General features: G+C 38.1%; 1 protein-coding gene across 1 annotated transcript in view; it reads left to right on the top strand.

Moving 5' to 3' along the window:
* Nucleotides 1-524: 524 nt before the first annotated feature.
* The window catches only part of atxn7 (ataxin 7), a 28,897-nt gene continuing 16,442 nt past the window's right edge, over nt 525-12,979 (top strand). The window contains exons 1-4 of the mRNA XM_085353078.1: nt 525-670; nt 3,006-3,107; nt 7,383-7,595; nt 7,807-7,875. Coding sequence (XP_085209204.1) covers nt 7,391-7,595; nt 7,807-7,875 — 274 coding nt within the window. The 5' untranslated portion in view covers nt 525-670; nt 3,006-3,107; nt 7,383-7,390. The remainder of the gene's footprint in view (nt 671-3,005; nt 3,108-7,382; nt 7,596-7,806; nt 7,876-12,979) is intronic.

Genomic DNA, 12,979 nt, shown 5'->3' with positions numbered 1-12,979 from the left:
AAGCATTCGCTGATATGAAAACTGCAAATAGAATCATCAATCAAACCTTGTAATAAAAAAGTCCTTTAAGAGTGTTCTGACTTTGCACCGAAACTAGGTTTTAACCCCCCCCACCATTGCTTCTGTTATAGATTTTAGTTCAGGATTCTTTCATTCCCATATAATAGTTATCTCTGTTTTTGCCCGCAATTATTAGTTAATCGATTTAAATCGTTTAAATCGAATTAAACATATGTTTGGTGAACGTGTTGTAGTATTTTTTTATTTATTAATTCTTTTAAATTGCACATGTTAATTGTAATGATTTCCCCTATCACATATCTCCCAGGCTTCATGCAATTGTAAATACTGCATTTAACAGGGGGAATAAAATAAAAATAATAAAGAAATAAATTTAAATAAATAAATAAATAAAATCTCCTGGTGAAGAAGTTCGGCGGTGCCATGCAGTCATTGGTCAGTTCGCGCTTGCGTCGTGGCGCGGTGACGTTTTTCTCTGTCCCAGAATGCAGTCTGGTAAACAGACATGGAAGCACCAGGTGAAGACCTCCACAGAGGCTGAGCACTAAACTCGCTCTTTTCCACCGTCTTCTGTCTCCTTCACCCTGTGCATCCAGTTGATATATATCAGCCAGGTGTCAGACTTACGTCTACAGGATCCAGAGCCTTGGTAAGAGTGAAGTTGTTGTCGATATGTGACCGCGGCTAATGACTTCTGCTGGGCTGTCAGGCTGCTGTCAGCTTCCTCGCTGGCGCTAGTCATGGCTGGCTAACGTTAGCCAGCTAGCAGGCTAACGTTAGCCATCAGTGTTGTTTAGTAACGTTTGTACCAGTCACAGACCCACACTAGATTGAGCTTAATGTCATGACACAACGGCTTATAGACATTTGGTCTGTTTTCAAATACCGTATTTCCGGTGAAGGTTAATGTTGTCTTTTTTTATTCAAAAAAATAACCACGATAGTGTAATTAGTGTCGAGTAGAAGTGGCAGCATTTCTAGCCAATACGAATTCTGGTTCCTGTGTTCTCTCTTATCTATGTGTCAGAGTTGCACCTGTCTGCCAATGACAACAACTGTTTTTCTAAAGAAGTGACATAATGCTATGTTCTTCCACTCATGGCCTTTAACATACTCATTTCATAAAGTCAAAACCACAACCGAACTAAGGCTAAGCTACGGGTACTGGTATGTTTATATTCCGTAAGAATGTTATTAACATTGTTCTTAACCGGTATAGGCCTTTTCAGTGAATCTATATAAAGGTGGAAATCCAGCATAACCAGTTCCCCAATCCAATCATTGTGATAATTGGATCATATCTTTTCTGTCTGAATCTCATTTTATTTCTCATGTTTTTATGTAGCTTTTGTTATTTAGCCACCCAGTTGAGAAAGATAAAACAACAAAAAAGAATAAATAAATTAAGCAGATAACACAACAGATGACATCGGCTGCTGCCACCGTAAACATAATCTTACATGCTGGTCAGAAGTCAGTGTTACTGATGTTCAGATGATATATTAGTGTATTCTAGGCAATTTTTCTGATATAATGACAAACATGCCCGTATTAATACTGTGACACCGTAGAGGCCAACGGCTATAATGGTGGCACTAGCTCTTTGCCACTTTATCAGTGTTGGCATTTATGACAAAGATGTGAGAATTGTCTGTTAGTATTGTTTGACAGCACATGCATACAGAATCAAATATAATACTAATATTTTAGTTCTGCTGAAACTTTTCCCTTCTGCATTGTCACAAGTCAGAATTTTTGTTGCTGTCGAAAGGTTAAATAGCATGTTCCACAGACACCCATATGCAAGCGTTTACATAATACTCTGTAATTGTTTCCCACTCTAACTTATTGAAAGTTAACAGGAAAGTATTGACTTCTAGATGTCTATACATATAGATAGATAGTCTATATGTATTACATGTTGTCGAATGTGAGAATAGCGCAGATAGTACTGTGGTGAATTTTCACTGAGTGACTGTGTCCTCAATCTTCCAGCCAGGCAGCTTGTTCACCTAAACCACACTAACTATTAACAATTAATAATCTTCTGCTGTGAGCTAGCTGTGAGAAGAGAAAACACTGGACAGTCTCCTGACCTGACTCTCTGAACATTTTCCAGACTTGATGTGTGAAAATAGTTTCGGACTGCCACTTTTGCAGCAGTAAGATTCTTATTTTTCTTTCTGCTTTTGCTAAAAGTTGTTGTGTATATTAGCAATACACTTTTTTAACGTGTAGCACCAGTAAATCCTGGAATTCAGGTCGCCGGCAGTGAATTTATTTTGATTTCATGCTCATCATAACAGATTTTTGACATTAGATAACTTAAACTTAAGATGTGTGGTTTAGTTTTGACGGTATTTAGGTTGTAAGTTTTAAAGGGTTGCAAAGCAACATTTGACTAACAAATGTAAAGTTGGTGGTACCATATGGTACAGTACACCACTGAATAAACAGCAATATGCCTTAAATGTATGAAGACAACAAAAAATATAAAAATGTCTGCATGTCTTTAAAATGGATTCCTGTAGATGTATGTGTTTCTTTATGTTGACTAAGTTGATGGATGGTAAATGAACTGGTTCTTGTATAGCACTTTTCTACTCATCTGAGGACTCAAAGCGCTTTACACAACTTGTGCATTCACCCATTCGCTATAAAGCACATTTTTCTAAGTGCTTTATAGCTAACATTCACACATTCATACTCCGATGGATGCATCAGAGTGCAATTTGGGGTTAGTATCTTGCCCAGTGATATTTGGCATGCAGACTAGGGGAAGCCAGGAATCGAACCACCAACCTTCCAATCAGTAGATGACCTGCTCTACCACCTGAGCTACAGCCACCCCATTGATCAGTAAGGGGACAGGAATGAAAGTGTTTTTTTACACATAATTCAAAAATTCCACCTACTAACTATAGAAAGGAAAAGGTGTGGTATAGTTACATCTTCCCTCAATGCATGTCTGTGTATGTCTCCAGATTTCCTATCCAGTGTGTGTGTGCCAGCCAGGAATCACCCAAACTGATGTGGATCATCTGATTGAGTTTAAAGATAAATTCCTTGTTTCTTGTTTTGCCAAGGTAAGATCTTGCTGCTGTTCATTTCAAAACTGTATTGACATGTGGTGGGTTTTTTATGTTTCCTCATAGCTGCAGAATAATCATACCTAGTCATGTAGTACTTCCATTACACCGAATACAGTTTCTATTGTAAAGTATTCAGTATCAAGGAAGTGTTCAATTACAGCATCAGTGAGTTGCATCTGAGGATATGCTTTATACTACTTGTTGTATTGGGCTTTAAGATTAGGTTTTTCTTTTTACTATATGTGTATGAATTGTTTGAATTTAAAAAAAAAAGGCCAACAGTGCAGCTGCCCCTCAGTAAGTATCAAGGAAATTACAGAAATTGTGTAATTTCAAGACTTCTATGTTGGACTACCTAATGTTACACAGGTCTTCGTTACTACAGCATCTGTTCTCTGTATGTTGCTTAAAAGATCCAACATCAGCTGGCTGATCCAGCGTCCGCTAATCTGCTTTGTTCTGTTCTTTGAACTCACAATAGATTTTGATTAGACTCACTGGATTAAATCATCTGAGATGATTACACGCTTCTGCTGTGTTTGACCAAGTGGCAAATTTTGGGCTAGAAAATGAATCCAACATGGATGTGCTAGATAAATAAATGGCCATTTGAGACTGGCCCCAAAAGCAAGTCAATCTTTACAGGCTGTTATGTTAAAATGTCCAAGTAAATGACGGTAAGACATCTTTATAGCCTGGTACAAATAAACAGTTTATGCCTCATAGACAGGTAAGCCTCTTTCATAATGCATGGTCACTTTGATTGGCAGGTGTGTGGTGCAGCCTAATCTAGACGTTTGTGGTTCAGTTTTGGTGAGTGAAATTCTAGTGTTTTATTAGTCTTTTACTTAGTAGTAATAAGCAGATATCTCTGTCTGTGTGCTCCATCTGTACAGCAGGGCTGTTCCTCGTAATACCAGTAAAAATCTTCATATGACAAAAAAGAAAAAAAAGGTGTCAAAACATCAGCAATATAGCAACACCATGCATTTGCATCCTCCAGCGTGCACTATAACAAAGAAAGGCCAGGCCTATCTGAGAGTGAGAACTGTATATCCGTCTCTGATGGTGATTTTAGTCCAGATAGTTACAATCTATATGTCAGGAAAAGCAAACAGTGGATGAGGATTACTGATGTAGCTATGTTGTAGCTGGTACAAGGTCTCTTGGTGACAATATTGGTCAGGCTCTTGATGCTTTACAAGGTTAAGTTAATTGAGTTATTGTTAAATGAAGGTATTAAGCAGTTATTTTATGATTTAAATTTTCTTTTGGCTAGCTTTGGTTTACATTTGGACTAGAGTGCTACTGTTGCTGGCACCTTGTTTCAACATATTAGCACTTCAATTAGGCAGTCTGTCATCAGTGACAGTAACTCATTAAAAAAGGGTGGAAAGTACTCTTTGTTTCATTTAAAAAACAATAATAATAATAATGGCACTGTGTGCAAACGGCAGTAATTAAAAAGAAAAAAGTATTCAGTATTTTCTTTACAATGTCATAAATATTATCTCAGATTTCCTGGAAGTATTCTGAAATAATACTGAGTCCAGCTAGCATTAGCTGATAACTTATCACTTTACCCTTTCATTCACCTATGGGAGTTTCTGTCTCTAAAAACAATAATGACATCATGATTGCTTGTTCCATCTTTATATACAGTCTTACAGTCTGGACATGGGTATTGATTCTGAAAACGAAGATAAACTCAACAAAAGCTTGATGCGACTTGAGGACCAGTGGGAGTGTTCAATTTTTCACCTTACTAGAGCAAAATCTTCTGTGAGAGGGCAATCTGGAATTAACTAAGAGTATTTACTTAAAGGTGATTTCATAAAAACGGCAAGAACATGAGGAGGGGGTCAAACTGATATTGTTTTTTGTTTTTAAATGTGCTTACAGAGCAAAGTAAAGCATAAGGTAGCCAAGTAGAGTAGAAATGTCTGCTGTGAATCACGGTGTAAAACTGAAAGGGACAGGAAAAAAAAATCTTAAAGAACATAAAACTAGGGAAGACCAGCTGGGCTGGACTAGGCTCCAGTTGAAGAGTTGGCTCTCTACCAAAATATCAATCACCATATACTGGAGTGTATAGAAAGGGGAATCTCTTCTTCCAAGCCACAGGAAAGATGCAGCAGTTGTGACCTCTTTCAGGTACAGTAAGCTTGACGTTCTTGTGTGTGTCAGAGGCATGTTGTCACTACCTTTGTGATGTTATTGCTTTTACTCAGCTACTAACATATGGTGCTAATAAGTTACATATGCAAATTATTTCCTCTCCAGTGAAGCAGTAGTTCTCTAAAATTAATGAGTGAGGGTACGTGAAAGGATGACGGTAATCACACAGTCCTCCTCCTCTTGAAATGCTCTTGTTATGATCAGTGCACTAATTGTTAACTGGTTCCTCCCACAAGAATGTCACAGCTATGCTGGGCAGAGTTCCTGAAACTACACTATTGCGATCATTTTGCTTTGACCTTACAGATATGATGCTATGGCAATAAAGGCAACAGATGTTTTGAAGAAATGAAAAATCTGAGGGCATGTCAAATAACTATATCCAGTTAAAACATTAAACCAACTGGCATCAAGGTTGTTAAATTGACATTATTGTAGTTTCAGTGTTAAAAAATGCTCTTCATCACAGTGTTTGAGCACACACACAGCCAGCACATTCAGGATGATGTTTTTAATTTGCATTTAAATGCATGATGGTAAAATTGGACTTTCAAACAGATTTTTGAGATCACAATTTACTAATACTGTTTTTTTTTCCTTCCTTTGTTTGCTCATTTTGTCTTTTCTTTTATTTATTACCATTTTGTGCTAAAAGCAAAGAGAAGTTTTAAATGTACTTGAACTATTTAAGCTCTTCATCACACCGTGTGATCACCTGATTTATTTGACGCAGCAGAAACCAATCAGCATTTGGTAGGTGATAGCAGTCAGGAAGACTGACACCAGTTGATACTGATGTTCATCTGATAATATCAGTGCATTCCTACACTAAACTCTGTACTCGAGAGGGCCAAGGCTTTTTGGAGTACTTGCCAAATTGGAGTAAGAATTTCAGGTAGAGGGGTAAAATGGGTACACAGAGTCCAACACTGCATGATTAATATTAAAGATTAAACACCACAACAGATGAGATGTGCCATTTATAAGTAATTTCAGTCAGTGTGTTACACCGTCTTTATAAGACATCTGTACTTTTCTAGGTTTTGTTTCTGGCAAGAATGTAAAAGGATCCCAGTTCTAGTTTTGTTTCTTTTTTCTCTCTCCTTGTTCAGCTTTACTTAGGCGAGCACATGCTGTCTGGGTAGAATGAGAAATGTTTCATTTTGAAAGTGAAAGTAAACTTGGTAGATTATAACAGACTTTGTAAATCTGAAATGCTTAGAAATTAAAAGGTTTGTGCATGTCATTCAAAAATCTCTGAAGTCTTGCATTAATACATCTTAGACACGTGTTTAATAGTAACATGACCCTGTTTTTATTTTAAATGGAATCTAATGTAACTGACCGTAATCCTTTTATACAAAGTCAATATCTCTAAATGTATTTCTCTCATATTTTTCAAAATATTGGGAAGCTAATGCATACATTCTAAACATAAAGTCATTATAATATAGTATTTCACTCATAAGTCACCAGTAGAAAGTCTATATATTGATATCAGCTTTATGGCTCATACATTTAAGATGTTAAAGCTCACATTTTCTTAGTATGGGAAGAAAACAAAGAATCAATAATAAATTATAAATATGTTATGGTCAGTCATCTTCTAATGTCACACCCACAATTACTAAAAAAGTATTTAGTATATCTTACAACTGTTTATATGGAGTCAAATCTCAAAAGCGATCCTTATTAACTAATAACTTGTGCATTAAATTAGTATTATTACTGTTGTTGTTCATTTATAATCAATCACAAATTTGCCTCAAAGCACTGTATTTGATCGTTATTCTTAAGTATAGTTTACAATTATTAAATGTAATTTACATTTCTAAATGATACCTAGCGAGTAAGCCACAGCCAAGGGAACCAGCAACCTTCAGCTGAATCGCCAGCCGGCCTATTTATTCGACGTTAAACAGTATGTTGTGTAAGCTTTGTACTTGTAACGTCAAGTTACCACACAGGGCGATTTTTTTTTTCTGAGAGGCGGGTTTGCTGAAAACAACACGCGTATGCCCGTGTCAATCAGTATAAAGTCCTCCTATCCCGAGCTCTACCAGCGCTGACTCTCGTGTTGTTACATTGTAGCGGAAAGAATGTCGGAAAGGGCCGAGGATGACGTCAGGGGGGAGCAGCGCCGAGCGGCCAGGCAGCAGCTGAAGCAGCAGCAGATCCAGCGGGGAGAAGGCTCCACAGCAATGGCGACTGTTGCAGAGCGGAGATCGTTGCCTAGTCCAGAAATAATGCTGGGACAGCCTTGGAGCAGCTGGGTCGACGCCGCCAAACTCCACGGCAACGACGGTGAGTTCCCCAGCGTGCCGTATGTTTGCGAGGAAGCGAGGTAGAGCGCGACAGTTGCCAGTCCTGTCTTTTTTTTTTTTTTTTTTTTTTTTTTGGCCGAGTGCATGCAGTTTTCGGTTGAATATGAAGAAACGCTATTGGTAGCAACAGCACGGGCAGGGAAGCAAGTGCAACTATTCATTTGTGTGTTTCGGATCGCCTCATTTTTTAGGTGCTGAATCGGAGGAAAGTTTTAAAGACTTCGGGAAAAATCGAGAAGCCATGCGTTTGTGCAGAGAAGGTGAGTGTTTTTTTTCCCTCTAGGGCCAAAGGTGTATTTTGGTTATGGGGGTTAACACGCATACATACATTCACTCACGCTAACATGGATTCAAACACTTTACTCGTGTCGTTCTGCAAAACTTATAGTAAAACAAGCGCACCCGGATATAATCAGTCAGACGTGTCGGTAATTCATGTGGTGACATTTGCACATGAACCTAAAATAACTTAACGATTAGCAACTTGGACTTGCTGACTAAAGTGATAATGCGTATTTCATTGGATGGTGTGTTTAAAGGGCTTTGTTTCGCATCCATATTTCTCCCATTTTGCAAAACTTCCATGTTTCACATCTCTCCCCTTACCTTAAGACATTGATGTTTGTTGCTAAGAGAAATGCAAGTATAAAGAAGTTAAAAAGTTACTTCATAGGCATAGCTCTGATTTTTCAAAACAAAAGCCAGCATAATAATGTTAAACTACTGCTGTTAAAAGAGCAAGTTGGACTTTTTGTACAATATATTTAAGTTAAAATGTTAAGTTGTGTTTTTGCTTACTTCAGTTTAACAACCAACATATGATGTTAACCAATGGTAATAGTTTTACTGTTTATTAAGAAAAATACTCAAAAATATTTATTTATTATTTATTGGCCTTTTAAACCACCAACCAGTATGCATGAGCTATTCATGTATGAAACATATAAAACCCTGAATAGGATAAAAACAATCAACCAGGCTACACTGATCTTGATATGACTGTTGTTCTGCTAGTAGGTGTGGTTCCAGGGTTAAAACATAGTAGGTTTAACTAATAAACTCTTAAAGGACAATTGTAAAATCATGTCAGAGGGCATCATCTTAAACAGCAGCTAAAACTCAATGTACAACACACACATTGCCTGGCTTCTGAGCTAGAGAGAGGTGTTTCAAAGCAGTTTGTACTGCAGTTTTATTTTTGGAAACACCTCGATTAGCTTCAGCTGATTGGGCCTGCTGGCAGGCCTTGATTTAGAATGAATTTCATCACAAAGGTAAATTGTTATAAAAGTAAAATTGCATTTTGTTTACTTAAGACTAATGTGATGCTTAAGTTTCTAAGCTGAAATATAACACGCCAGACCTCAAGATTGAAATAAGGATGAGTCTGCTGGCGAAATGAAGTGAGGACTAACCTGTTCATTTGAGGCACAAGTAAATCAAGTGATGAATCAACTTTGTCACTGTGGTGATTGTAAGCTTAGCTTGTCCTATGAAAGGCGTTATGCCGAGCTAATGATGTACATTGTCTTGAGTTATTAATTAGGCAGTCTACTTAAAAGTGTATACCTATGGATAGGACATGTTTGTTCTTGTGTTTTATACATTTCACCACGATGTAGTTACTTTCTAAAAAGGAATTTTATCTCCTGCTGACGGAGAAACAAGCAGGGCATGTCATGTATGACCTTGCTGTTAAGGAGCAGTTACTGCAGTAGGTAGGCCAACAAGATTAAAATGCATTCTTTTGTTTAAGCTTCTTTTCAGAACTAAATGTGGACTAAAAATAATAATCTCTGTTTTGAAATTGTTTTTACATGGATCATTTTAGGGCTGCTCAATTAATCGAATTTTAATCACGATTACGATCTGGGCTTTCAACGATCAATAAAAATGACTGAGCCGATTATTAGCCCCTCCCTAATTTATCCGCGACACCTTAAAGGCCGGTCCGTGAAAATATTGTCGGGCATAAACCGGTCCGTGGCGCAAAAAAGGTTGGAGACCGCTGATTAAGAGGACCCGAGGGAAGCTCGGAAAGCTAAGCAGAAGTTATTTGGAGAGTGACTGCCGTTGGTTGAAAAGAGAGTTTAAAAAAAAAAACTTCAGTGGTGTTGCACACTATTTTATATTATTTTTTTAAAGTCATTGTTAACCCTTTAAAGCCGGTCAGAGCAGCACGCTCCGTTTTGCGTAACTATTTTTAAATCCCTGTAGAACCTGAACCGTGTAAGCTAGCGCAATAATTTGTTTTGCATATGAAACCGGAGGAGTTGTACTTGCATCTGATGCCATCAGCTTGTCCTCGGTCATGGTTTCGTTCCACATATAGCTTTGCAAAAATTGCATAAAAAGCGCTTGCAGGAACAAAAACATAATATTCCAGAAACACGCTTTGCCGTTCCTATCAGCTGTTCGTAACACTTCCCACAGTGAAATGATGCACATGCTGTTTTCTTTGCAAATTTGCATCATAGGATTGTTTTTTGTTTTTCCTGCAGTATATAAAAATTGCTGTATCTCCAAAATAAAACTATGAAGACACTCAAAATAAATTTCCTATGGTGGGAAACTATTTTTTGCAACTTTATTGTATTTAAAGTTTTGAGGGATAAACCTCTTAAATTTCTCCAAGTAGAAATATATGTAAACAAAACAAAAGCGATTTTCAATTTTTTTTGTAGTTTATTGCACTTTTTTGCAATTTATGTAATTACTATGGACTTAATGCATACATATTATTAAAATATGGGCTATAACAGTTGTATTGATGTATAGCAACTTGAAATGCTCCCACAAATGGCACTACAGCATGTAAAAAAAATAATATAAGCTCTGGTGGACTTGGTTCTATAGTAGGTCTTAAAGGGTTAAATAAATATCGTCAAATAATCGTGATCTCAATTTCAGTGAAAATAATCGTGATTATCATTTTTGCCATAATCGAGCAGCCCTAGATCATTTTGGTCAAGAGAAAACGGTGCTAATCAAGCAAAAACCACAAGAAGCTCCTTTAGACATCAACACCATCAATAATTCTCCGGCCAGCTATGAATCATTCGCTGTGGTGTGCTTAATCATCAAAAGAATTTAACAGGGTTCTGACCTAGGTGATTCACATTGTGAAGGCACAAATGTTAAATTTTAGTAGTTCGCATTCTCATCGTTGTTGTTAAAGCATTGATCGACATATTGGATGGACAGTATTTTTAAGTCATTTCACATACGGCTATGACGTAACCTATAAAAGTGGCAATTGCTGGTGCCAGCATTCGAATTTGCATGTGATGGGTTGTTATTTGCCTTGCGGTCGTGCCCTCTTGTTTTATATGTGGCGCAAGCCATGATGGTGACAGATAAGATAGCTCGGACGTTTTTCCCTCCTTGGGTCAAACATATTTGTCTGTCAAGTTTTTCCACTTATTTGAACATTTCCTCAAATCTATACTAATAGTTTCAGAAGTGTCCATCCAGGAATTTGCTAAAATCTGCGATTTCCTATATTGAGGCGATGATGATTATTCTGTCACTGATAAATTCAAAAACTGGAGTGAAAAAGTGCCCAGAAACACATTGGCCTGTTTACTACTGTCAAATCTTCCAATCACTGTAATTGTTGACTGCATCAGTTTGACGTGCAGTTACATTTCTCAGGAAGTGATCATCAGGAAACGGTGTAGTTTACATCATGACATTGAAGATTTAAGACAGAAGTATAAATTCATCTTAAGGCCCAGTGTTTGAGCCCTCACAGACTGATGATGTTACCTGTTTAGTGGTTGTGTGCGAGAGGTTGGGCACTCAAAATGGTATATACAGGAATAGGACGGCAGGTTTGGGCTTACCATGTGATATTACATTGATGGCTCAAAAACATATTTGTTGTTTGGGGCATTTTATGTTACACTGTTTATTTTCTGCATGGCCAAGGCTGAGCCATTCATGTGAATTGAACATCTTCTCGGCAGTAGCTTTAAGAAGTACTAATTCACTTGCTTTTGACAAGCAGCAACAAAAACGAACACAGTATGAACAGATGACGAATAGATGAACACATTATATAGCATTTGGTTCATGTTAGCGTTTTTTCCTCTTTCCTTCCTTTGTTTATTTACTTTTTTAATGTTTTCAGGCTTTCCCCCTTAACCCGCAGTTTAACGTCACAACACTATGAACTGTGGGTAATTCCCTATGGGAGTGTTTGCAGAAATGCAGTGTGAGCATAAAGGGCTCACAAAACCTGAGAGAGCCCTTGTGTGTTTGAGAGTTTAACAGTGGGACAGCCCTAAGGCCTCACTGTCTTAGTAGTAATGCACTTTGAAGTCACACTTTGAATGAGTGTGGAGATTGGCGGTTCAGCCTCTCTTCGTTTTTGGCACATTACTTTGTCCCACACTTGTGTCATCATTGCCTATCCAACTTTATTTGGTTTTCCTCCTTATGTGTTGAATAAAGGAGGGGGTTTATTGCAGACTGCTTCACAGAGGACTTATCTAATATTGCCTTTTGTGTGTGTGTGTGTGTGGTCAGCAGTGTCCTATGTGCTTGATGCTATGATGCTCACATGTGTTGGGCAGATAAGGGAATAGTTTGAGTAGGAAAATGAAGTAAGTCGTATGCTTGGTTAGCTACCCCTTAAACCGAGTTGAACTCTTACGGGAGATAGTTAGATGCTGCTCTCGATCGCTGTCAACAAAACACAAAATGATAGATTATGTCTCGGAAAATTTCTGTCCTGTGTAGAGTTCATGAAACTTGGAGAATCAGCGCCAACGTGCAATGGAGCGGTGTTGATGGTACGAGACGTAGGACACCACTAAGTCACTGTATCTTTTCATCTGTCAACCATTTAGAACATTTTTCTGCATAAAGGACAGAGACAGAATGCTCATCTGAAATTCAAGGATGCGGGGTCAGTTGACATTTCGCTGTCATGAAACATGTCTTTATCATGTTGCGGCGTCTGTCAGTGACTGTTGTTTGTGTCATGGGGCTCATCAACACATGCTGCTCGTGGCAGAAGTCTGTCTTCATAGAAAGCCTGTGTGTGCGCGTGCGTCTGGTAGGGGTATTACAAGTGGATGACTACATCGCTCTGCCATGACTCACCACCAGATTCCTTCTGTGGCGTTACTGCCATTCTACCACACGCAGATGAATAACATGCACGCACACAGATTATAAGAATGTATGGTACTAGATGACTGATGAATTCATCATTCTGTCACGCTGTTGATAAATTTTACAGTGGCACTGTCACAGTCAGGGAAGCTGGGAAATGTAGTGACACTGTCAGCCACAGGTCAGATGCAGCCAGCATGTGCGCTACTCATCGGCAGCCAGAGCTGCTACGATTGCACCTAG

This window comes from Diplotaxodon limnothrissa, linkage group LG5 (genome assembly GCF_057381915.1).
Source record: "Diplotaxodon limnothrissa isolate DT_005_m linkage group LG5, D_limnothrissa_male_GT1.1, whole genome shotgun sequence".
NCBI lineage: Eukaryota > Metazoa > Chordata > Actinopteri > Cichliformes > Cichlidae > Diplotaxodon > Diplotaxodon limnothrissa.
Note: the sequence above shows the minus strand (reverse complement) of the source record. Positions and strands in the feature narration are given on the sequence as shown.